The sequence below is a fragment of the Mus caroli genome, chromosome 4, assembly GCF_900094665.2.
Source record: "Mus caroli chromosome 4, CAROLI_EIJ_v1.1, whole genome shotgun sequence".
NCBI lineage: Eukaryota > Metazoa > Chordata > Mammalia > Rodentia > Muridae > Mus > Mus caroli.
In genome coordinates, this window is record NC_034573.1 from 134,851,294 (window position 1) to 134,877,633 (window position 26,340).

Here is a 26,340-nt window from a genome sequence, read left to right on the forward strand (position 1 = left end):
TGAATGGCCCTTGCCCATGGGCCCTTCACTTAGTTCTGTGGCTTGTTTCTAAGCAGAGAGATTGTCCAAGCAGGGCACAGTTCAGCAGGGGCTGTGCTGGGGTCATGCTGTAAGCTGCCTGAGTCTGGCTTTACTATCTCTAACCAGCTGTGTGGCCTTGGACCAACCACAAGGCTTTCTGAACAGTCTGTAAGTAAAGCTTAAAGATGTGTGAGACTGTCCAGGTAGAAGCCTCTAGACAGTGCTTGGAACTCTGTGAGAAGCTCATTCTACTTGGTCTGTTCTGCCAGGTTCCCTTTCGGCAATTCTTCCCTTTGCCTGTTCAATCCTTACTTGTACTTTAGGCTTCATCTCTAGGAAAAGTCTGTCCTGATTCCTTAGGCCTCTGGACCAGCCATCCCATACCTGCACATTTTCTGATCAGACCCATCACCACACTATCTCTACATCACTTCTGGGTCATCTAGCATCATTCTGCAAATAAAGATGTATATGATTGTTTGTGTCTGCTGCCCTGATTAATCCTAAGTATTCCAAGGCTAGGAATAGTCTTATTTCCTGTTGTATTCTCAGCCTAGAGTTCATAGGAACATTTCAATCAATATTTAATAACTGGAAATAAATGAGTGAATGACAGAAACTGGATGGCACTAAGTCAAACGTTCTGAGGAAATGCTGGGTGACTGATAAAAATGACAAGAATATCTCTATTCCTACAGCAATCATGGTGACATGATTTGTGCTCCTCGAAAGAATTGAAAACATCCTGCAGGCTTGCAAACCAACACTGTGCAAAGGTCAAAACATTTCTCTTCAGTCAATATTATTAACCTCTTTGCAGCACAGAAATCATCTTTTAAAGATTCAATGTTTAAACATGTGTCTATGTGGGGAGGAGGTGTCTGTGCATGTGTGAGTATGAGTCCTTATGGAGGTAAGGGCACACCTTAGCTGGAGTGAAGGTGGTTGTAAGCCATACAACATGGGTGCTGGGAACTGAAATCAGGGTCTCTGCAAGAGCACTGCATGGTTTACCCACTGAGCCACTTTTCTAGAACCTTACAAAAATTTCTTTTTTGAGCAAACATACTAATCCCTTGATGTTTTGGTGTTTTAACAAATAAAGAATAATCCTTTGAGAATGTTTGGGTTCTTCAGTTGTATTTACACTGCATGCTGGAAGAGACCTCTTGAGCTTTGAGCAGAAATAAAGAACTAACTGGAAATACTTTGGAGGTTTCTCTACTGCCTGAGCATCTTCACTGCTCCACACATACCTCAAAATAGACATCAGGGTTATTTTAGCTTTATATCTGAGAATAAAATGTGGCTTAACTTGTGTGCAGCCTCCACCTTACTACCATACTGCTCCACACACCCCAAGCAGCTACTTCCAGACGGAAGACATTTTGGCAGAACACACAGCAAGGACCTGGTCTATAATCACAAGCACTTCTACTACAGCAACATGTCACTGATGAAGTTCCCTGATGGCAGACAATGGCACTCATTTTAATTGGGGTTGACTTCACTTTGAATCTTACTGAAAAAGCAACAGGTATAGGCATAGCCAACCAGCTTCTAAACAGGTAAAATGCTTTATTTGGGGATCATCAACTATGTAGGCTGCAGTGAACTTCCTTGGGCTTAGTGGAGCCCCTCTAGGAACAGCAACCCTCCTTGTCTCTTTGGAGACGGGAAGCTAAAATAGACCATTAAACAAACACCAAGCTAAAGTGGCTGGGTTCTGTGGACATAGGCCATCTCCAGTTTTTAGTCCTAGTTGGTATCAAGACAAGTCAATATCTCATAGCAGAATGACCAGCTTGCTTCTGGAAGTGGTGTTGGCTCCTTTTCCAAAGGCTGGAGGACTGGCTGGCATTTTTGACTAGAGGGAAACCTAAGAAGGAACAACCCATGTGGTTAACTTCATGGTTAGTTAACCATGTGCAACTTCATGTACTAGAACTACACTGGGTCTAGGAGCAAAGACCACCAAGCAGCCTTCAGTGGGCTGATGGCGTAAGGGGTACAACTAGCTCAGGGAACTTATAATGATACAGTGGTACTACTGATCTCTTTGATGAAAGAACCAGACATTGCATTTTCTTATCTATTTTCAACATAGTATCTTAGCCACTTAAAGAAAAACCTGTGCCACTTTTTGTGTAGGTGGGTGGAGTGAGAGCAGGATTCATATAGCCCAGGCTGGCCTTGAACTTAAACTGAACCTTAAGCTCTTGGTTCTTCTATGTGTATTTCCCCAGTGCTGGAATTACAAGCATATGCTATCCCTTCTTCATGCCACGGCGTGCCTCCTTTTTATATATTTTTATTGCACAAGTCAAGACATTTCTGCTACATGTTTAAGTTAAACAACATAACTAAGTCATACAGAATATTATCAAACACATCTATGTGGACTAGCGAGTCCTCAGACCTGAGTTCAAAAGTAGAGATCAACTCTCACCATGACACTGACCTGGGACCACTGAGTGTGGCTGTGTCTCTCACTGCCTGAGCTGTTTCTGATGCAAAATCCAGGGCACCTGCCACTGGCTTGGTCACAGTGCCAACGAGTCCCTTGCCAAGGCCAGATATGAAGCCACTGACTCCTCCTTCTGTTTTTACACCTTCCACTGTTGATGTTATAACACTGGTCAATCCACCAATGATACCTAGTGAGAAAAACAAAGAAACAAAACCAAACAAGGTCACTGTCACCTGGCCAAGGTCACTGCCAACAGTATCTCAAACCAAATTTCTAGTTTCTGCATCTGGAATGATAAAGGCAGTCTGTTGATCTCTAAACAGGCCACAAGTCAAGAGACCCAAGGGACTTGTCTAGAAAGTCCAGAATCAGAGGACACTGTAATAGTCTGTGAGTTAGAAGGAACACATGTCTAGGATAATTTTAAAAAAAGAAAATCAAAACCAAAACAAAACCCCTGGGCTATATTAAGAGTGTAGTAGGTAGAGGGCCTGCCTAGTGCACAAAGCCTTGGTTCAGTCCCCATTGCTACATAAAACCAGAAACAGTAGCACACACTTGTAATCCTAGTACTAGGGAGGTAGAGAACAGAGACCAGAAATTCAAGGCCATCTTGAATTCAGCTACATAAATTCAAAGACAGCCTGGAATAAGTGAGACCCTGACTCAAACTGAAAAAAAAAAAAAAATTACAGAAAAGTCATCAGTCCATTAGTCACTGTTTTAATGAAAGCAAAGGTGAGAAGCTAATGGCGGTCTTTTTCTTCTTCTTCTTCTTCTTCTTCTTCTTCTTCTTCTTCTTCTTCTTCTTCTTCTTCTTCTTCTTCTTCTTCTTCTTCTTCTTCTCCTNTCCTCCTCCTCCTCCTCCTCCTCCTCCTCCTTCTTCTTCTATTCCAAGTCTTAAGCAGCATACAGGCAATAAAGAGAGGATGCAGAGAAGGGGATAAAGCAACAGGAGACTAGGAAACAAGGTCCTTCGGAAAGATTTAAGTGCCTCTGAAATGTAAAGTTGGTAACCACGCTTCAATTTTCCATGAATACCACCACATGTTTGACATGGTTTATGTAATACTGCATGCTTTGCTGAAACCATTAGGTTAAACAATGAAGAATTCATTAAGGCACCCCAAATAGTTGCTAACACCACCCAAGAACCTTGGGGTTTTATCAAGCTTAAAAGACCAATCTAATTGAAAAGGGCATTCAAGCATTTATTTTAAAAGCTGACAGCAATGGTTGAAGTAGGCCCAAAAGTGTCTACAAGTTGGCAAAGGCTAGTGAGGTCACAAGCATTGCAGGGAAGAGGCAGGCCCAGTACAGTGACCATTTCTAGGACTCGGGCCAGGGACACTCACAGGATGTTTACCCTCTGACAGTTGGGGTGTGAGGAAGCTCTCTGCACTCTTCAGCTCTAGTGAGACAAATTAGGAAAGGAAACTGGTTGGGTGAGAGTGTCCTAAGAATTCATAGAGTTTCTTTCAGATTCAGGATCCTTTTGCTCCAGTGAGGCAACATTCCTATCCTAACTCAGAACAGAATTCTGGCTAAACAGCTAGGACTTAGGAGGTGGACTTCAATGGACCCAGATCAAATAGAACTCCAGTTTTTTATTCATTTATTTTATGAGTATGTGAGCATGCACGCGCACACACACACACACACACACACACACACACACACACACGTACTCACACTGACACCTTCTCACACAAGCACACTTAGAAGCCAAAGTCCACATGAGAAAGCCAGGAGACAATTTACAGGAATCAGTTCTCCCCTTCCATTATGTGGGTCCTGGCTATTGAATGCAGTTTGTTAAGCTTGACAGCAACCATGTTTGTTCACTGAGCCATCTGATCTTCTCCAGGACTCCAGTTCCAAATTAAGGAGACTAGATAGACTCTGGTCTTATTATAATGCGATTCTTTTCCTCCTAAAGGAGACTCTCCTTTCATACTGCCCAGAGCTCAGTGCCCTCTTGGATGAAGTGGGTACTGGTTCTGGGCTCAGATTGGCCTAAGTGGCTCCTGGAGGGGCTGTGTATAGTAGCATAAGGACAATCTTTGATTGGAGGTGATTTGGCAACTGTGAACAATCACCCAGCTTCTTAGTACATAGCTGCGTTCATCCAAAAAGTGAGGCCAGCCACCTCTCTCTGAAGAGAGGACAGCAATTAGACACAGCAAAAATGTTCACATTAATTAAAACTGTGCTCTACTTGCTACTGTATTACACTACAGCTAATAAAGACGATTTAATCTTTACTCCAGAAGGATTATTCCAAATCCTACTTTAAAATTCTATAAACAGATTAATTTAGCCCAGTTTTACACCCTGCCTGATACTTGGTCATCCACTTTACAACTGATAGGGCTCAGAAAAGCCTTCCACTGTAAACACTGTACCCTAAGCTTAGAAGTAGTCATCATACATCATTATAAAACAGTGACCTCCCTTCTATTAAATATAGACAGTTGTGACTGATAGACTAGGGGACTGTCATCGTATCAATGATTCCTAGGGTCTGGTCAAAGCTGCTAGCCATCACTGAATATACTATGGGCCAGTGGGCTCTAGATGGCCCCTCTGCTTTTCTGACACTCAGGCCATTTGACAGTGAGTCACACATCACTGGCCATATGACCAGTGCCACAGGTGCTTGCAGAAGTATGAGCAGAAGTACCTAGGTCAGGAATAGGGGCAGCACTTCCTTCTGTGTGGCTGGGGGACGCTGGTAGAAAAATTGACTGGGCTTGTATTTCCAAAGGCTTTGGATGCCACATTTGGAATTTGCTAAGAAAACCACAGTAATAGGAAATGAGTGACAGTTGAAACAAACTCAGAGACAACACATGTCTGCCACCACCTTCTTTGCAATTACATGTTTTGTAATCCTGCATCTATCTTATAGATGCAGAAACACCACAATCATATGCTAGGAGCCACTTTTATATCTCAGTTTCTTTGAAAGGAACAAGTGGCAATCATCAGGCAGTCATGTGCACGGGTGTCTATGCATACATGCAGACATCTGAGGTCAACCTCTGATGTCATTCCTCAGGAGTCATCTACCTCTTGTTGCTGCTGCTGCTGTTAGAGAGTGTCTTTCACTTGGCTGTCTGAATGGCAAGCCCCAGGGATCCACATCTGGCTTTTGATGTGGTGCTGGGATTAAACTCGGGCCTTGTGCTTGCCTTGCCAGTGCTTTACCAACTTGGCCATTTTCTAAGCCCTCTAAAGGTAGTTTTAAAGCAACAGGTCCAGATTCTAAGAGGAGATTGATGGATTGATTGTATCTGATGCCCTTAGATATGGAAGCTAGAGAACTGGAAGGAAGTGCAGTGTGCTCAGCATCCCGAAAAGGGACAAGGACTTCAGAGAAGGAGTGAAAAGAAAGGCTATCAGACTCACCAAGACACCTTACCAGTATCTGCTGCTGGCAGCTTTCATCCCCCTCCCATCCCTTGCACTGAGATGTGTATATAAAGGTACTTATGAGGGGCCATGGCAAGAGGGGCATTCTTCCTTAACCTAATTGCAAGTGCCTTACCATGAGCCAAGCCATGGATGCCAGCCACAAGGTGCTCTCCACTGGTGGCAGCATGATATCTGATGTACTCTCGCTCTGACTGGTGCCGATTGTCCATCGTCTTCCCCAGGCCATCTGATAGTGTCCCTGCAAACTAGGACAAATTAAAACACAAAGAGGAGTTTTAAAGCTTCAATATTTTTGCTATTAAATAAATACCTCCCCTTGGACTTAGATAAGAGTACGTAAATTGTGATTACACAGAAAGGTTAGCTTCTGAGTTACATCCTATCTGCCCCAGCAGCCTGCCTCTTAAAACCCTGGGTAGCAGACTCAGGGAAACAAGAGGCACTAGAAGAATCCTCCCAAAGCATTACACATCTGTTGTACAATTTAGGCTGGACAACCCAAATCCAAAAAACCTTTACATGCAAGATATTCTAACATCTGAATCTTTTTGAGTACTGACACAGCACCACAGTGGAAAATTCCATGCCTTGTCCCATGTGGAGGATTGCAAATCAGATGCTGGTGCACCAGACTGTGTGTGAGGTGTGTATGAATCCCAGTATGAAACTGGGTGAATTTCACATCTAAACTTACATCTCCTCCCTCAGAAAATCTCACAGGTAAATAGTCCTGAGGCTGGGAAATCCAAAAATCGTAACTAGGTCTAGGCTGAAGTATTCTATGTAAGAGCTACCTTATCTGCACCCCTGAAACCTTATTAAATGTTAAAGGTGTGGAGGTTAGAGAGATGGCTTGACAGATTAAAACACTTGCCAAGCAAGCACAAGAACCCGAGTTCAAATCCCCACCACCCATGGAAAAAGTCGGTCACTGCTGTACAGGTGCCTGGCAACCTAGTGGTGTAGCAGTGGTTAAAAAGATTAACAGTAGATTTGAACCCATGATTTCAAGTGAAGATTCATCCTCTCCCACAAATCAGAGGATATTATCTATCCGGCATACTTTAGCCAGAGGGAGCAGGGTTGCTGGGGCTTGCTGGTCACCAGTCTATCTCTACGCTTAATGAAGGACCCTGTTTCAAGAAAATAAGGTAGAGACTGATAGAGTAGGGCACCTCTTCCTCTATCCTCTGGGTGCATACACAGACATACACATGTACATACACTACAAACATATACTAAAATACATACACATAAGCACATACATTTTTTTTTAACATTAAGTTAAAAAAATGGATAGAGGAGAATTGGGATCCTTTGATGTTCAGAACACAGCCTTTGTGCTGGTAATCAGTGTATTTCAAGGCAGGAGATGCCAGATTATCAGTCTAGGGTTTCGTATCAAAGTCTCTAGAGAACTGAGTAAAGGTGCAGCTTTGTAGGATGTTTGCCTGGCATGCACTGAGCATGGGGCTCAATGTGGAGAAAAGAAAAGGTGAGATGAACTTCCCTAAAGTTACACCTTCTTTTACTTACTTAACAATTACCAAGTGACCATCAGGTGCACAGCCCCATTGATCAAATGAAGAGAAGGAAGTGGGCAAAAAGATGAACAGCAGATTTGAACCCATGATTTTGAGTGCAAACCCATCATCCCCCATAAATCAGAGGATTTTATTTACTCTGGTTTACTTTACCCAGAGAAGCTGTCTCATCTATCAAAGCTGGATAAAAAGGATATAAACTCTGTTTTGTCACCAGACAATTTGAAAAGGTTTAGCATGACAGTTAATAAACCACAGGGTACTTATCCCCATCATTCAGGCATAAAAAGAGAAGGGTATCAAATATATAATTAACCTTCTCAGGAAGGATCTACCAAAACAACTGGTTTAAAGTGCCAATGACCCAGGACTAACCTCTTAGAGAACTCACAGGAATGTTATTTAGATATACAGCTTAATGAGAAGACTATAGGCCAACAGCCTGTTTGGAGGACCCGGGACACTGGGCATCCACCTGGGGTTCAACTTCATTCTGATTTGATGGAGGTGGGGTGAGGAAGCAGGGATTTGGGGTGTGGATAACACAGATCAGACCCTGCTCTGGAAACCATCAGTCCTGAGGCTTCCTGACAGGAGTGGCAGGTGAGTTCTGGACACCAGGAGGAAACAGCAAGTGCTTTCTGGTGGCAGCTATGGGAAAGCTCCTCCCACCAAGCCCACACCAATGTTGATGTGGTCTAGAGCATCAGTGGCACACCTTCTTGGAAACCTGATCCCCACCAAAGTTGGCTTCTCAGCCTCACCCTCTCCATCACTCTGTAGTTAGTTATAGAAATAAAGTTAATGGAAGCTAAGCACACAGTTTCCTTTGGAGCAATGAGAGGCACCAGGGGAGGTTGCAAATCTATGAACTTTGTCCTTGGAGAGCCACCACAGGATAGAAGGCCAGGAACCTGCACATGGGCCTGAGTCAGATGTCAGGCCCCTCTTGAGCACTGTGGAAGTTTTGGGTTGTGAGCCTCCATTTGCACTGGGGCGCAGCAATGGTACCTAGTTTACTATGTGGCTGACAGGATCAGCAACAGCAACTCAGGGCCTGGTGTCTAGCTAGTAGTCCTACCACCATTAGTCAGCTGCTAGTCCTAGGACAGTCACCCTTTTCAAAGGGTTAGAATTGTGGCCAGCCACAATTAACTTTAACACCCCATTCTTCACAGCAGATAAACTCAAGCCCCAAACCAAGTTGTCAGAGTAGGATCCCCTATAAAGTTACAGTGTTCAGAGAATGGCTTCCAAAACCTTCCCAGCTGTGACTTCAAGAATTTACACAGTGCATGTCTTTACAAAGCCCTGGACTTTGACTGGGGAGATGAGGACCAGCCTTGGGTCCTGTCCTGCAACCCCAGGTCTCATTACAATGAAAGTGATGACCTAGATGCATCAGCTAGCACTGCAGATCTGGAGCACCAGCACTGACAGTCTGAACACCTGTGCCAAAGCCCTGGAAGTACTGTGGTACAGCTGTGTGGTGCACATTAATGACAGTATCTACAGGACACCCTAGAGCACCCACGCCACATTCTCAGCTCTTCTTCCTCAGCTGGAGAAGAGCTCAACTCTATGAAGAAATTGTAGGTGAAGACCATGTTACCTTTTATAACAGCTAGTGAGGGTAAAGATAAGAACCACCTTTTCTTCTTCTGAGAGAGTATGGGAAATCACTAGGAGCGATGCCCAACATGACCCCAGCTCCTTCCAAGTCCCCTCTGTAAAACCAGAAGCTCAGCAGGGAGCCTATGACAAAGGCATTACTGCAGCTCGTTCTTCCACAGCTGCCCGACGCCTAGTGCCAATAAGCCCCTGCCCGAGAGAGCTCACTCTCCTCTCCAAATGCCAGCTTCTTCCAAATGCTTCTCTGATGCTTCATCTGTTTTTGTTTTGTTTTTGAGACAGGGTCTCTCTATGTGTGCCCAATCTGGTGATTCTCCTGTCTCAGACTATAGGCATGAAACACCCTGCTAGGAGCTTCGCTTTTGTTATTAAAGATGTCCACATCTAAGTTAATTTACTATTCTTACTCTTCTGCAATAAAAAACTATTTGTGCAAGCCATTTAGTTTTGCTGTTTATCACTTGTGAGTTGAAAGCATAAAGAGATATTCACAAGCTACTATTATAAAAGTCTGCCCTTCTAGAAAGCAGCCCTTTGCTTTGGCTTTGAGATTATCCTGTATAAGCCTATGCCGCTAAACAACTCCTAATCCTCCTGCTTCCACTCTCAAATGCTGGGATTGTGAGCACAGGGATTAAGACAGTGACCTCCTATCACTTTGGGGACCCATGCATGGTCATCTTTAAGGCCAGTTCCTCATACCGTACATCCAAGTGGGTAGGTAAAATAGACCACTGTCTCCCCATCACAGACAACAAGCTGATATGCAGGCTGTGGAAGGATTCTAGGAGCAGTCCTCTCTGCCCACAGCCTTGACTTTGCTTTGGCTGGGAAACACTCCCTCATCATGCCCTCAGCTTTGAAGGTAATCATCAACAGGGCGGAATGCTCACAAGACCTACAATGTCAGCGCTGAAGCGATCTGACTGACCCAGGGCACAGTCACCTTACCCCCTTGTCGCACTGTCTTGAGAATAACGAGAATGCTGGAGTCTGACACCCAGAGTATTCAGAGGAGATGTGACTCTTAGAGATTTCTAGAGAAAAGGACCAAAGTCCTTAGGATGTGAGCGACTTAAGCTTGGATATGTGGCTAGTCTACAGGCAGCAGTCCAAGAACTACGGGGGCCACCTAGAGGCTGTACGTGTATGTGTGTGTGTGTGTGTGTGTGTGTGTGTGTGAGAGAGAGAGAGAGAGAGAGAGAGTTGTAACAAAAAGACAATCACACCTGAATTCATATTCTGTCTGTGACACTTAATAGCAGAGAGACCATGGGCAGGGGCTTAACTCTTAGCCCCTAGATGGACATTAAAAAAAAATCCACTTTGAAGGATTTGGTGAGGTTAGAAAAGGTGGCACAGCACTTACTACAGGAGAGATGACATATCAGACACACAATTAAAACTATGTTGAGCAGTTTCAACCCCTGTAAAATGGTAAACGCATCTGATAGGGCCACTATGACATGACAGGATCCTCTAGTGTAGTGCATGCTGTCTGCAGAGGGACCTGGCAGCTGTGGAGCAGAGCATGCACTGGGCTAGCACTGGAAAAGCTACTGGCATCTGGTAGGTCATCTGTGAGTGAGTCGTCACTCTGGTGGTTACAATCGACACCTCCACAGCAGAGGGGATTTGCAGAGTTAAGTCAATCCAGCTCTTAAAAAAAAAAAAAAAGCTCAAGCCTACAAAAACACTTAAAGCTTCAAGTGAACGTCAGCCTAGCTAAGAAGAAAAGTGCCAAGGAACAGAACGTCCTTCAGAAACCTGCTCACGCACTTACAGTGGGTTCCCTTCTGTAGCTGACGGAAACATCAGCACTCGCCACACTTGTGCATTTTGGCCACAGTCCAAAGTCATTAAGTTCTATAAAGCAGTGTTTTCAGCACAGGGGTAAAAACCCTTAGAAGTACTTTAAGGTGCCCATTCTCCTGAACAGCTAACACACACTGTGCATCAACACTTCTCATTCCAAAATAATCCTGTTGTCTGTACACACGGAAACACTGAGTTAGTCTAGGCTTGGGACCTGGCTCTGAACCACTGATTTCAGAAATTTAAGTAGAGAGTAGAATGGCATAGAGGGAGAGAATTCACACTGTGTCCCTCAGTTCTGTCCTGCCTGTTTCCCTGACCCTTGCATGATACTCAGCAAGCATGGGTGCCAAAGGTATTTGGCTAGTGTAACAGGATCCTAGGCTTCAGTTTCTCCCTGTTCTCTGGGGCTCTTCTTTCACAGTTATTTACCTAATGGAAAGTTCCTCCTTAAGATCCTTGCAAACTGCTGGTGACAGTATCTTTCTTGTCACCAGGGCATTTCACAGGAAAAGAGAAAGAAGTAACAGAACTCTGTGGCATCGGGGAGAGGTTTTCTTTTCAGCCAAGAGCAAGACTGTACAACTGCAGCATGACCAGCAACAGTTCCAAGTTCACTCAGCAGTGCCCGGGACATACAATCACAATGGCCATCGCATGCTGTGCTACAGGCTGGCGGGAGTTCTGGGTGGTGCTGCCAACGAGTCCAGCATGCTGGAAACGGGGCAGTGGCATTTGTGTGTCACTAACAGCCCATCTCATCGAGAGTCATCTAGTTTATCTAGACCCCAGTTTATCCATCTGCACGTCTCTGCTTCAGAAGACTGCTCTAAGGGGTAGCAGAGGTAGCTGAAGCAGAGCACTGGACCCAGGGACTGCTCATCAATTCTAACAAGTTTCTCAGCAGCAGTTTGGGATTTTACACTCTAGAGTCAGTCTCAACTCTGCTGGTGCTATCGAAAAAACCTCCTTCAGGTCGGTTGAGACTTGACTCACTTCAAAACTAAGGTCCTAACTACTTTCTTCTGTTTGGTATCATGAAAACAGTTGCAATTAAAAAACAAAACAAAACCAAAAAACAAAACAACAACAACAAATCTGTTCTGGGGCTGGGGATTATTGCTCATCAGTAGAGCACTTGCCTAGGTTCAATCCGTAGCATTACCACACACGGAGAGAAGGAAAGGGGAGGGCAGAAAGCTTCCAAAATATTCTGGGAGTTTTGTCTTGACATTGAACCTTTCTGAAATACTTATGAACAGAAAGTTAAAGGAAATAATGACCCTAAACCAGTAACTATCTGTCACTGACAAAAGGCAAACTGCTCTCTGTCAGTTGGACAACAGTAAGGGTTGGAACAAATGGGGACACACTGTAGAGGAAAAAGGGAAAAGAAAAGGTACAAGTTTGGGCTTAGTGAAAAGGGGATATTTTGGAACCCCACATTTCTGTCTATAGAACACAGAGCACGCTGTTCCCACTTCTGTTTGGTTTGATTCTATGCAGTCCTGAGAACACAGACCCAACAGGGAAGCCCTGAGAATAGTAAGGCATTTGAAAGCTGGGCCAGATGCTCACTCTGTGTCAGCAGCACCTCCAAGCTGTGACCTTGCTTTTCCCTCTGCTCTCTGGAATCTTGAGGCCTTCCAGCTCTGGGATGTGCCTGTGTAGCTATTTCACAGACAAACACTTATCAGGACAGGCCACTCCTTCTCATTAAGAAACAAAGTTATCCACAGGCACTCGATTATCTCAGAGCACAAGGTCTAAAAGCAACCAGAAAGGTCCAGCATGGAGACTGCTGGGGTCGTAACTGGCCTGAGGCGCACACCAGCTGAACTGGCAAGTCTCTGCTGTTCTGCAACTGTGACCCAGTTATGAACTCAGATGTAGTTTCAGATTAATCCGGAAGCTCAGAGTGGTTTGAAGCACTTCCATAATAGGATTTGGCTTTTTCTCTCAAAAGGGCTGGTAGAGTTTGCAACAAGACTGAAAGCACAGAGACAGCAGAATGGAGGCAGGCTTAGAAGAGTGACCTCAACAGACCAGTAGACCAGGTTCAGGCAAGTCTTGATGTTTTCCCACATTGATTACAAGAATCATGTAGGCAACGTGTCTCTTGGGTTGTTTTGGGTTTTTTGTTTTTTTCAAATTTAAAAATTACATTGATTGCCAGACATGATGGGGCACACCTTTGATCTTCAGCACTCGGGAGGCAGAGGCAGGTGGATCTCTGTAAGTCTGAAGGCAACCTAAGGCATAGTGAGTTCCATGTCTAACAGAGCTATGTAGAGGAATCCTATCTTAAAACAACAACAAAAACTACACTGATTGATTGATTGATTTACAGGGGTGGGAGGTGGTGGAGGGAGGTTATATGTGTGCTACTGTGTTTGTAGAGCTAAGAGAACAATTTGTCAGTCAGTTTTCTCCTGTTACTATGTAGATACCAGGGGATCAAACTCAGATTACCAGATTTGGAGACAATCACCTTTTTACACTTGAGTCATCTCACAAGCCCAAGAAGCCTCTTTAAAGGCAGTTGTGTATGGAACTTGGCCCTTTAGTGGCTGCACATGCTGTAGTAATCAGACTTTCTTGGCAGATGATTGGTGGCTGTGTGTGGGATGCCAGCCACACAGCCCCTACCCCCCACAGCCCTGCTGAGATGCCTATGACACAGAGAGGAAAGCTGAAGGTGGCTCTGAACAGCTGTACCATCTTAAGATGATTTGTAACTGATAACCAAAGGTTCATGTCCAAGTTCTGAGCCAGATTATGAGGAAAAATACCCTCTGAGGTGGTCACATCATGATGCCTTGCTAGACTGGTGAATTATCTCCACTCTAGTGAGGCATATCGACATCATTTTTAAACATTTTAAAAACTTATTTTATGTGAATAGGTGTTTTCCCTATATATCTGTACAGCACATGCATGCAGTTCCCAAAGAGATCAGAAGAGGGTGTTGGATCCCCTGGAACTGGAGTTACAGGTGGTTGTGGGGTGCCATGTAAGTACTGTGTTATTGAACCTGGGTCCTCTGGAAGAGCAGCCAGTGCTCTTATCTTCTGAGCCATCTCTCTAGCCTTGGCACACAGACTTTGAGAAGTAGTTCCAGGCCACCCCTTCCATTAGCACTGACTAAGCCAACTGAAAAACTCGCTTTAGGGATGTTTAAGAACAAAACACAAACATGTCACTTACGAATTGACCAAACTCTCAAAATACAAAAATTTGGAAACTGAATGGGGGAATTCCTCAACAGGAAAGAGACTATTCCCACCCACTTCCCTGACGCCACTACAAGTGAACAAGGACTCCATCTTGAGAGGTGCAGTGTGTCTCAGATACCAATGCCAAAGTCTGGCAAGAAATGAGGGAGTGATCCTGTGACCAAGAACCATCTGCCATCAGGCAGAGCCCCTGCTGTGAACCTGGATGAGGCTCAAGGCTTTAGGAAGAGAACAGTCCCCAGTTTCTTCCAATAAGTGAAGCTGAAGTTGGAGGCAACTTTGGAGCAGTACAGTTGAGAGAAAACTCCCAGATGCATATGCTTTGGAACAGTACCTGGGGCCCACCAAAACCAGCTAGCAGAGGGCGCTACTCCATGACAGCACCTGTGAAACCACTTAGCTAGTTCAGTCCTCCCAGCAGGACAGCTACAATCCCTACTTCCCAGAAGATACCAGGAGTGTGAGTACAGCCAACCAAGGTGTGCTGTGCTGTCTCCCTCAACGTGAGTGTTTAGAGAGAGAACTCGGAAAGAGATTTATTACCTCTGTGGGAAAATGCTTTCCAGAATGACACAGAACTCACACAGAGACCCAAGGCATACACCTTTCTGCTTGTAGAAGTGAAGCTGGCAAAGTCCTGTGGAATCCTGGGAGTTAAAGGTCATTAAAGTTCATCCAGCCTTGCTTCTTCCTTCTCCTCACCCTGCAGGTCCCCTTGTCTTCCCAGAATTCTTAACTCATTAAGAACAAATATTCCCAGGCAAAGTAAGCAGTTTCTGAGAACATATTAGCCTGTTTGGGGGTGCTATTTTGGGACAGAGGCTGCATTTTGGGAATGCCATGCACAAAGTCGCCGTTCCCTTCCTTCAGGCAGTGTCTGGAGATGAGACCTGTGAGTGTGATGAGTGCTCCTCCACGTTCATGACCTGATCACCCACCAAGACTCCCACTGCTAGTGATATGACCTTGCAGAACTATGATGGAACTATGAACTATGACCTTGCCAGAACTATGATGGAAGTGGGGATGGGGGTCTGTGCATGAATTGTCAATCCTTAGCATATGCTAATTTCTCCAAGGTTTATAATAGTGACTCATCCTACTCAAGTTCAGGACACAATTGGCCAGCCACAAAGTTTTAAGTTTTGGGTGATGGGCACACAGGCATGCTGAGGAAGTCAGGGTCAGGGATTCCATCCTGACAGATGGTCTTAAGAGGTTTGCACCAGGGACTTTCCCTTGACCATATATGCCAAGAAACACAACTTCAACCCTTAGTCAAAGGACCCAGGCTGCCTCCCAGCCCAACTGCTGGGCAAATGACTCCAGTGCTATGACTCTGGGCACTAAAACCCATTGGCTCAAAGGGTCTAAGAAGTCACCAAGAAGCTACCTGTCCTTAGTCTACATAGCTGCAGGAAAGCAGAGGTCACGTGTGTCTCAAGATAAATGCCCTCTTTTAATCCATACGTGAAAGAGAAAAATCTCAGGCAAGCTCTTGGCACTGTTAGCTGTACTGAGAAACATGAGAGGACAGATTTCCAGAAAAGAATCTACAGATCAAAGTAGGTGAGACCAGGGTTCAGGGGAGGAGCCCATGAAACATACTCCCATAGGAAACATGCTCTCCTCTCCCCATTCCAGGCCACATCTAGTTTACCTACATGCTAAAGAGATCATCAAGAAGCTTAATGGCTAGTTAAGTGGAGTCAGAGAATTTCCCAAATGTAGTTTGGGAGTCAGTGGAACACATTGCACACGCTGAGCTCCACATTCTGCAGAGCAGTGTGGCCTAAGACCTATTGCTTAAGACAGACCCACTGCCTCTCTTCTTCTTGTGCTCCAGCTGCTTCACTTACAGTCCAAGGTCCTTAGTCTGCTGGCTCCAGCTTCTGGAGGGCAGTTTTCTACTGTGGCTATGGAGCACATGGTTAATGAGAAGTGCTGAAGTGCCTGGGCAGAGCCACTCTGGCCATAAAGAGCAGTCTGGTGCATCTGCAAGGCACTGCAGCAAGCAAGCAGGCACAGTTTCCTTTGCTGTGAGCTCTGGGTACATAAGGGTTAGAGTACCAAGATGGAGCTTGCTGCCAAGCCTGATAACCTGAGTTCTATACCTGGAGCCCAAAGGGAGAGGATTGACTCTTTCAAGTTGTCCTCTGACCTCCATATGAGAACACATACATACTTTATGAATAAGTAAATAAAGAAAAATTGAAGTCAGGTCTTCCACCCTGGGGTATGTGAGGCTGACAGTTTGGTGTGTCCTGAATGTGAAATGTGTGATTCTTTCTCCTCAACATACACAATGCAATTGCAAAACAATAACTCTTCTCCATGTATCATGACATGTATTGGAGGTACCATGACAACAGTACTAGGCTCCAAATGTCAAACACTTAAGTCAATTTATTTTCATTCCTTATGGGGTTAGGGGGCAAACTGTGGGTCAGTTTCCTAACTAGCCCAGCTGGCCAAGTGGTTCACCCACAGGCTCTGGCACAACCCCTGCCCCAATACATACAATAGCCTGGTGCTTCACACAACACGTACTCCCTCCTGTGACCTCTCCTGTCTGCAATCTATTTGTATGGCACCCATCTCCAAGGATTCCTCCTTCCGTTCAGTCCTCCCTACTCTAGCACCTGGATGCTCCCTGAACACATGGTTCTCACCCTCTTCTGTCCTATACTGTGGTCCCCAGAGAGGCTAATACTTGGCTTTCGCCACCAATTCCTTGATATCTAGCATAGAGCCTGGTGTTTCTAGCTGTCTACATACAGTTGCAAGCTAAAGGAAAGCAAACCTGTTAATTTGTTTGACTGTCTTGGGTTTTGGGCTTTATAGTTTAAAAGGTTTTTGCATAACTCTATATTTAGGTAGGTCTGTATGTAGAGCTTCACTGAGTGTCTCGGGCTCTGGGCTGCATGCTTCATCCTTGATAAAGCCACAGCATCTACAAAAGCATTTCTGTACAAAAGAAGAGTCTAGGAAATGACTTTCAGCTATGCTGAGTACTCTCTGAACCTCCTTGAGCCCAGCACCTGCCATGGTTAACCCCCACAAATGAGGTACTCAAGGGGATCCAGCAGGGAAGCCTGCTGACAGTGCATCATCTTTGCATTGTCACAAGATGGGTCTTGCTCTTCTCCTACTTTTGAGCATCTTAACAAAGATCTGAGTGAGTCTTTTGTAAAGGGAGCAGTTGGGACTATGGTGCTAAGGATTAGGCAGATTAGATTGGGTTTGTTGAGGTAGCTCAGCGGGTAAGAAGCAATCTTCAGAACTCAGACAAAACCTTCTGCTGCTCTACACATGTGCTGTGGCATGCACACTCATGCACACCTACATAATAAATATGTTTTAAAAAGCAAATCACTTTGTGTTAAAGCCATCACTGTGCCCAGCACACGGAAGACAATAAATGTTAGCTACTACTTTAAAACAAAACAGCACTGTTTAGGATTGAACCTGGGGCTTCTTCATACATGATAGACAACACTGATCACTGAGCTACCCCACCCGAACCCCAGCGTAGCTTTTCCTATTTGACAGATGCTCATTCAGCTACCTGGTTAAACACAAAGCTACCTACAATGGCACAATGGGTGCTGATAGCTACCCCCACTTCTCCTGTACATCAACACTGAGGAATAAAAGGAAATGCAGTTCACAAATGACAGTATTCCATGTGGTCTGGCTCCTTTCTGCACTGTGACCACACAGTCCACAAACAGCATGCAGGTGGACAAGCTGCCTGCTCATTTTGGCAAAAAATTATGAGAGACAAAAGCCAAGGAAATACAAAATTAACATTGTTGTCCTCTTTATCAGAGCACACAGAGCCAGATGTGGCCATAGTCCCTGATAAACAAAACGGGCTTCTGGCTTTTGCCCGGAATTTCCTGGGACTCTTATCAGTAGTGCAGAACTAAGTTAAATGTTTCTTTGCACAAAGTTATGAGAAATGAATCAGATGTAGTAAGAAAGACTTCTGTGAGAACAAAACTGCTCTTGAGCAGTGAATCATCATGGGCAGATTAGGACAGTCCAGAACTGTAAATACAGTTAACTATTTACTGGAAATGATGAGAAGATGTATGCTAAGTAAATACATAGATGAGCATGTAAACCAAACATTTACAGGTGACTTATGTTTTCTGAAGCACAGTATGTTGAATATATGTGTTATGATAGAACTGGCCAGTAGTCTCCAGATTGTACACTCTGACCTTCAGTGCCACACTGCTGCATCTCCTCTGCTGACATTCGAGAGCATGTGTGGACTTAGTTATTCAGAGCTCCCAGCCATATCTTTTCCAGCAGACAGGTGGATTTTTTTTTTCAAGCAAAGAGGAAAAATCTGGGCCATACCCTATGTGCACATTTGTTGCTGGATATGTAAAAGCCATAAGTGTGTGGGATACAAGCTACTGTCCAGCAGGTTTTCAAGGACAGAGTCAATTCAGCGAGATGTGCTCTTGGTGGTACATGAATTCAACAAAATGAGCAGTTAGAACCAATAAATACAGTTCCAGGCGGAATGAACAACAATTTTAGATTAGAAATATTCACACCCATGGACTGACTCTGTTTTCTTGTTTTAAGGAATTAAGAATGTGCTGGAAATTTTGGGAATGTACTTTAAATTTTTCTTCCTCCTTCTGCAACCCTCTTCTCCCTCTTCTCCTCCCTTCTTCCTCGACCTGCCCCCCTCCTGACTCTTCCCCCTGTCAAAGCCTTTATTTGCTCCCAGGCTATCCAAGTGGCCTGGCTAGCTAACATTCTCTGACACTAGCCTACTGGCCTGATGTGGGTCCTGGGCAAGCCTGATTAGAAATCCCTTGAGCCCCAGTGGCTCTTATCTCCACAGCTGCCTGAGGAGTTTGGTATCTTCTCTCCCCACCCTCCCGGGGAAGCTGGCCCAGCAGGTGCCCATTGGCAATAGTTTTATGTTACAGGCCTGAATGAATGATCCCCGCAGGAGCTGCCGGCTGTTTTCACAGACACAGAGGCAGTCAAAAGTCCACCGCGTGAACTTGGAATGACCCCAGCTGCAGAGTCACTGGCGGGTTCATCGGGAGGGCAGGCACGCTTTATTAAACAACTAATACTCTTCACAGATAACTTTGCGAAAAAGCAAAAGTGTTAACTCTTTGCAATCTTGCTCTGACAAAACACCTCAGCTGTGAAGAGTCTCCAGATGGAGGGAGCATGCAGGTCTGAATGAAAACAAGAACAGAGAGACAGAAATGGCATAAGTAGGAACGGTGCTCATCTGTCCCAGAGAGGGGTCAGGATTCAGTCACCATTTGGTTGGCTGGTTTGTCAGAGTGTTCTGGATTAAGGTAAAAAGACAAAATGCTAAGGTTTCACAAACTGACTCCAGTGAGGACTCCGTGGCTGGGAGTGGCCTGACAGTGACAGCCTTTGGCAAAGGCCAAAACCATGAAATCCGGGATGCAGATGTATCCAGCCCACCCTGCTTTGCTTTGCCCCAACTCCTGGCACCCACAAAGTCATAGGAAAGCAATCCAGAGCCTCCTGTGCCAAAAGAGGAGACCACAGTCAACGGAGAAAACACCCAGCACCAGCACTTCATCCAGCAGCACATCCAGAAGGGAAGAGAAGTTCAGCAAAGGCCTGTGGTTCAGATAGCCATATTCCCACTGAGCACACAGCCTTTACATTCTCTGGGTTTGCTGCACACCCAAAAGATGACAGGCCTGGCTTCTTCCTATGGCAGGCTATTCCTAGATTCTCTTTTTATATAGACTTTAGAATGAACTGGTGACAATAACTGTTAATAGCAAGACACAGGTAAACCATGAACATTTATTAGAGGAACCCCTCGGATAAATTTGGGCCCCAAAGACTATGTGCCTATTAAAGTTCATCTCTGCCTCATCTCACCAGCTGTCTTCTAAGCCTGGTTAAGGAAGGGTTTCCTACTTGGCTTTGTTTGTGGGAAGTGCAGCTTTGCCTGGGTTAACTGGCTGGATTAGATCCTGTTGAAAGACTAGCTAGGTGAGTTGCTTCAAAGCAGCCCTGCCTCCCTCCTGACACAGGTGAGCAGATGGGTCAGAGCAACAACCCAAGGACATTTTCCACATTGTATACAGCACAGCTCTAAAAGCATAAGAGGAAACAACTTAGATCCTTGTCTTTCTTAGTCTGTTGTGGAAGACAGTCAAAGAAATACATAAAATCCACAGAGAGAATGTTAAACAAGGTGCTGGGGAAATAGAGTGGTGGGCAAGGTGCCTGCTGTGCAAACATGAGGCCCTGAGTTCAGAGCCAGGCACAGCAAACCTGTAACTCTAATAAGGAAGCGGGGGTGGGGGGGAGGGAGAACAGGTCCTGGGGGTCAGTGGCCTTTGCACGTGCATGCACAGGTACCACATGTGATGCAATGCAAGCAGCCTGAAGCTGCCCACCCAGCCACAGGGCAAAGCCTACAACTGAGAACTGGCCCTGGGACTACCTAGCTGCGAATCCTGACAGGGTCTTGGTTTCTCCTCAATGGTCTGCGAGGCTCAGTGCCAACCTTGATATTCTTTCCCATGTCTGCTATCCTCAGAGGTTGAGTTCTGGTCTATAGCTGAGAAAGGCCAACTCCCCAGGTCCAGCAAACTGACACTTCTTGAGAATATAACATGCCCTTAGGGAAGACAGAGGCTCCTGTCTGTCACCATGTATACTGTTTTCATAACAGCATTTGGACCTCAAGTCTATTCTGTGTGTCTGTGACTCTAGGTTGACACAAGTCACTAGGTCTGTGTGTGACACTGAGTTGACAGCAGTCTTATTATTATTATTATTATTATTATTATTATTATTATTCCACAGAGAAACAAGCAGCAAATTCCCCCTCTTGTATTCAGAGGCCTGGCAATTCATCTGTCCGTTGACTAATTTGACTTGATTGGTCTCTCTCGGCAACTATTCTATAACAGTCTAAAATTTTCCTTTTCTCAGGATGTAGAACATAGAATCAAAGTCACTAATGTCACTAGAAAAGGGTTATTAGACTCTGCCTGCCTTTGTTTCTCTCTGGATGTGTGACTGCAGCCTTGTGAACTTACCTGGCATCTTAGAGCCCACCCTTCACAACCCAACATGGCTATGAGGAGAGAGAAGCCACCTGTGAGGGAAGCAGTGAGGGCTCCTGGAGGATTCTCCTGGCTCCCTGGGGGTAGCTTTGTCCAGAGGGCAGAGAGGGGTTGGCAGCCTGACCCAATGCTAACTGCCCCATTTGAGGCTAGTGACTTACTTTCTCACCACTCAGAGGAAAGTGATGACAGCCTGGCTTGCTGGCCCCATAGGGATGTTGCAAGCCTAGTGAGTTCGACATGAAAGTGTTCCAGCTCCTGAGGAGGAAGCAGCAGTGACTGCTGTGGGAAATGGCCTGAGGCTGCAGAGGAGCCCAGAGTCCTGTTCTCTTCTGCGAGCTCCATTTGACCCTCCAGAAGCTAATTACTTACAATGTGACTCAACGTTTTCATCTGTCAAATGGGGATAATTCTTGACCTCCAATGTCTAAGTGTGTGAACATCAGATGGTGACAGGAGCCTGCTACAAAGGTTAAATGCCTATAAAATCTTCACAGAGCCTCTATGCCTCCTTTTGTGACTTTGCCATAATCCTTGCCCATTTCCAAGTTACCAATACAGAGGAAATCATTCAACTGGCTATAATACCTGGCTCTGAACATCACAAAAAACAAAACAAAACAAAACAAAACAAAAAACCAAAACAAAAACAGAACTGAAACAATGGTTTTGAAAGCACATTCTGCTTAACAGTCACTTCTGAAAAAACAGTATACATTTAATGCCTGCAAATTAAGGTTTTATTACATAAATTTAATTTACCTAAGTATTTCCCACTAAGAAAGCAAACAGCTCTTTCCCACCCACACTTTTATTCAATAGGTCCAGAGGAACTCTATAGAGGAACTAGGTTTGTTTCTCTTTCTGACAGTTCGCCAAGGCTTCTTGCCATGTTGGGCAGAGCCAGAGCCAGAGCCAGAGCCTGCTGGAACCCTGTGTGATGGATGTGTAAGAGCCTGCTGGAACCCTGTGTGATGGATGTGTAAGAACTGAGGACCAGGGTGAGAGGACACATCCTCCAAGTCAATGTTCCTGGGATGGGGTCTCACTGCATCTTTCAGGATGGCCTTAAACTTGTGGTCCTTCAGCCAATGAGTGCCCTGTTTCTATTTTGGTTAGCTGCAGGCTTCAGATATGTTTAGGACAGACATGTAAATCAACCGTTCTACAGTTTCTGTTTATTTCACATTAAAAACTAAACAACAGATAATAAAAAGCAGGCTGGTGTTCTATTTCATAACTTTGCTGAGCATACACAATGCAAAAATGCAGAGCCAAGTAAGAGACACCCCATACAATGCAACTGGCTCACTTCCATTTTTCCTATAGCAAATATTTATGGCTGGTCACAAGAAATATCAGTCAAAAATTCCAGATAAGATCTTTGCCCTTGGGCAGCCTGAAGTCTACTCACCGATGCAAGCAATAAGCAGACATCTACATTTCACATTCCCTTAGGCCCTGGACCTCGTCCTTGAGGAAGAGCAGGGTGTTCTTGCCCTATGGCCCCACAGTACTTTCCCATGTGACTGCTCCCAGTCTGTACAGATCCCACTGCAACCCTCACCCTTGTGCAGGAAGTCCTACTCTACGAATGTGTGTGCTCTCTCTCTCTCTCAAACATACAGGCAAACACACATGGTGGGGAGGGAGGGAGGGAGGGAGGGAGGGAGGGAGCAGTTGCTGTTGTAACAGAAGCATGAAGTGCCATGGGAAACAAAGCAGTAAAAGAGCACGTTTGGTGACATTTGGGTTGGACCTTATAAATACAGAGCCTTGGACGTGAGGTGTGGGATGGGTGCCACAGACAAAGGGAAAACACTGAGAATAAGATCAGGGTGAATAACACACAAGGGAGGGATCAGAACAGCATCTGTGGTCTTCCTGCCTTTACCTGACTCTCTGGGCGCTTCCTAATGTTTGCCTTATGGTCACTTTCCTCACACTAAATTAGACACTTCCTTCTTAGAAATGCACAGGAGGGCTCCCCCACTGGAGATGAACTGAAAGGAAAGAAGACATCACATTTCCCACATACCTGTTGGAGTGAATGTGGTGTCCCTCTGCTTTTCTGTACCGAACAACCGTGTTCTCCTGTGGTCATGTTGGGATGCCCTTAGTTCCCTATGAGCTAGGCCTGAGCATGTTATCTTTTGACTACAGGGCAAGACAAAGAAAAGGCCCTGTTAGTCTTCTAGAAGTACCTTTTTCTTCCATGGTCTTTCTTCCCCAACACTGTTTAGATTTTTTAACATAATGACTTGATATAAGCTCCAATTCTTGCAGCTTCTCCATCCACAAAGATTCTGCTCCAATCTCTTTTTACCTCCACTTTGCTTTTTGTGATTTCTCAAATATGACACAAATAACACCCTGGTTAATTCCTAAGCCTATAAGAGGAACGTCATTTTCATTTGCTTCTTGGCTCTGAAGCCACTCTGCCAGAGAATTTGCTAGTAAGGCTCACAGAGGGCACTGACACGAGAGACTCCAAGACCAGGACCAGGCCTATTTCTGTAGCACAAGGGAAGACTCATGAAAAAATGTCCAGCAAAGTTCTAGAAGCTAGAGGACCCAGGAAAAAATTCAAAGCCTACCAGCTTCTGTTAGATCATCTTGATGGAGTTATTTCTAGATCTCTGCTTCTTCTTCACCTGTAAGATAGTGGCAGTAACCTCTCCCTATCTTCAGATGTCATCAACGAAGAATGACTAAGACCAACAGAGACTAGGGAGAAATGGTGAGGGGCCAAGGAGTGCCAATGAGTAAATACAAGTTTTAATTTACTCCAAGAAGCAAACTATGGAGCAGGCCAAGAGGACTAAGCTTACAGAGCAGACCAACGGAACTAAGCATAAATTCAGAACACTGTCTCCAGTGTTCCCCCTGGCTTTTAAACTCAATTGCTAAGCCTCTGAGAGCCACTTGCTTGTAAGACTGAGACACAAGGTGTCTCTACAGAGGTTTAAAAGCTATGGGAGAGACCATGGGGAGGAAAGAATGAAAGGCAAAAGCAAGGGAGAAAAACAAGTAAACATTCTACCACTAACTGATCTGAGGGAAATACAACGTTTCCCAGTTTCAGGCACTCTGAGATGAAGTTAAATATTGTTTTCTTAAATTATTTTTAATTTTGTGTGTGTGCGCGCCTGAGTGTCCACAGAGGCCACATGAGGGCATCAGATCCCCTGAAGCTGGAAGTAGAGGTAGTTATGAGGTACCATGTGGATGCTGGAAACTGAACTCAAGTCCTCTGCAAAAGCGGTCAGTGCTCTTACCAGCTGAGTCATTTCTCCAACCCTTAAAACATTAGTATTTTAAAACATCCTAGTTACCTAGAAATGCTTAAAATAGTGAAGTAGCACACAAAAGTTACCACTCAGCTCATCCACTCCAAGAAAAGGGGCACCAGGAAAGGTGTCTAAAGACCAGTCAGATTACACATTGTGATTTTTAACAAGGATATTGGTCCAAAAAGTACTTCTTATAAGCAGATAGAAAATTTTAGAGATGCCAATTATAAAGGTGAGAGAACTCAAGGAAAATAGAATCTTCCAGTGACAGCGATCCTGATCTTCAATAGCCAACAACAGTTGATGTGTCCTTCAGAAAATTGTAACAATTGAGTATAGTTCATTTCAACTCACTTTGCACAACACTTTGGGAAGATCAGACACTGACAGGAAGGGCATGAAGGTTTACTACTAAGTCTGATCATATTAAATTTCTTTTAGTAGCCATATTTGTACTTAGATAGGAAAGCTACTGCACCAGGAGACACAGAGGTCTTTTTCTTCTCATCTTTTCCTGCTTTGCGTCCTTCTACCATACACTTGTTCTTCTGGGTGATGAGGTACAGCAATTTGGAATGTGTGCTGCTCACTGCTGAGGTGACAACTTCAGGCCCCCACACTTGACTGACTAACACTAGGAAACGAAGGGTTGTGATTCACTTCCCGCCAGCCTGTAGAGTTCCCTGCTCAGCTGAAGGAGAAAATGCCTAAGTTGTTCTTGGGAACCTTGGTCACTTGGGATTCCCATGCCACCAATCCGCTCCCCTGTACCAAACACACTTCTGACTACCCAGATGGTTGAGACTCATCTGAGCAAGGATGGGTCAGGCAGCACTAGAAAACTGCCTCTAACTACACTTAATTCAAAGTAAGGGAATCCATTTAGCCTTCAAAGTTATTAGAAGAAAATTAAGCAAAAACTCTGATCTCAAACATGTGAGTCACTTCTCCACATATGACAACCTGAACATACCTCATCTGAGCCGGAAAAGGAATCCTTCAGGTGACTTGGGATCAAAATGTTTTTGAAGACAGAAAACCCTACATTCTCTAAGGGGTAGATCACTGTCTGAAGAAAATTTTGCTCAACTTAAAACCATGCCAACTTAAACACAGTAAAACCTGATGCTTACGAGAAGCCATCCACCTACTTCTCGATTATAGGTACATGGAAAAGCTATTATGGGGATAATCAGCTCGACAATAAAATGGAACAGTCACACATAATGACAAAAACAGACACAAGTCATAAATTGCCGTTCCCCTTCAGAATCCACACAGAACATTCTTTTGTGCGAAGATCTAACTTTCTCCTTGAACAAACAGTGTGTTAGTCTCATCTGAGTCCTATAAATATAGTGCCTGCAACACAAACACAAACAAATACTAGTTCCTAAACAAAGGCAGTTGGGCTGCCTGCCCTGTCTGCTGCAAGGCCACATACGAGGCAGGCACTGGAACAGGGCCTGTCAGAGAAGCTCTGAAATAGGAAAGTCTGGGTCCTCTGACCACTGCCATGTCCTAGATCTGGTTTCCTGGGACAAAGGGCCAGCACAGGGGAAATGGCTCAATGGTACACTGCTGCCCAAAATAGGGAGCAAAGAAGCAGGAGAACACATCATCTGAGGTCCTAGCTGGATTCTGTGGAAGTCATTCAAGGCCAGCCTCATTCTCCACCTGCCCCTATTGATCTACAGAGTTGCTAAAACCCTTGACAGTTCACACCAAGAGCAGCAGGCAGGGCCTCTGTTTGGCGTGTTTGCTCAGACAGCATCTCACTCA

General features: G+C 44.8%; 1 protein-coding gene across 4 annotated transcripts in view; it reads right to left on the bottom strand.

Annotated features, from left to right (window-relative positions):
* Window positions 1-26,340, bottom strand: part of Vps13d (vacuolar protein sorting 13 homolog D) — a 223,505-nt gene that overhangs the window by 42,204 nt on the left and 154,961 nt on the right. For all 4 annotated transcript variants that reach the window (XM_029475921.1, XM_029475919.1, XM_029475918.1 and 1 more), the window contains 2 exons: window positions 6,042-6,174; window positions 2,483-2,678 (listed from right to left, as the gene is read on the bottom strand). In XM_029475921.1, coding sequence (XP_029331781.1) covers window positions 2,483-2,678; window positions 6,042-6,174 — 329 coding nt within the window. The remainder of the gene's footprint in view (window positions 1-2,482; window positions 2,679-6,041; window positions 6,175-26,340) is intronic.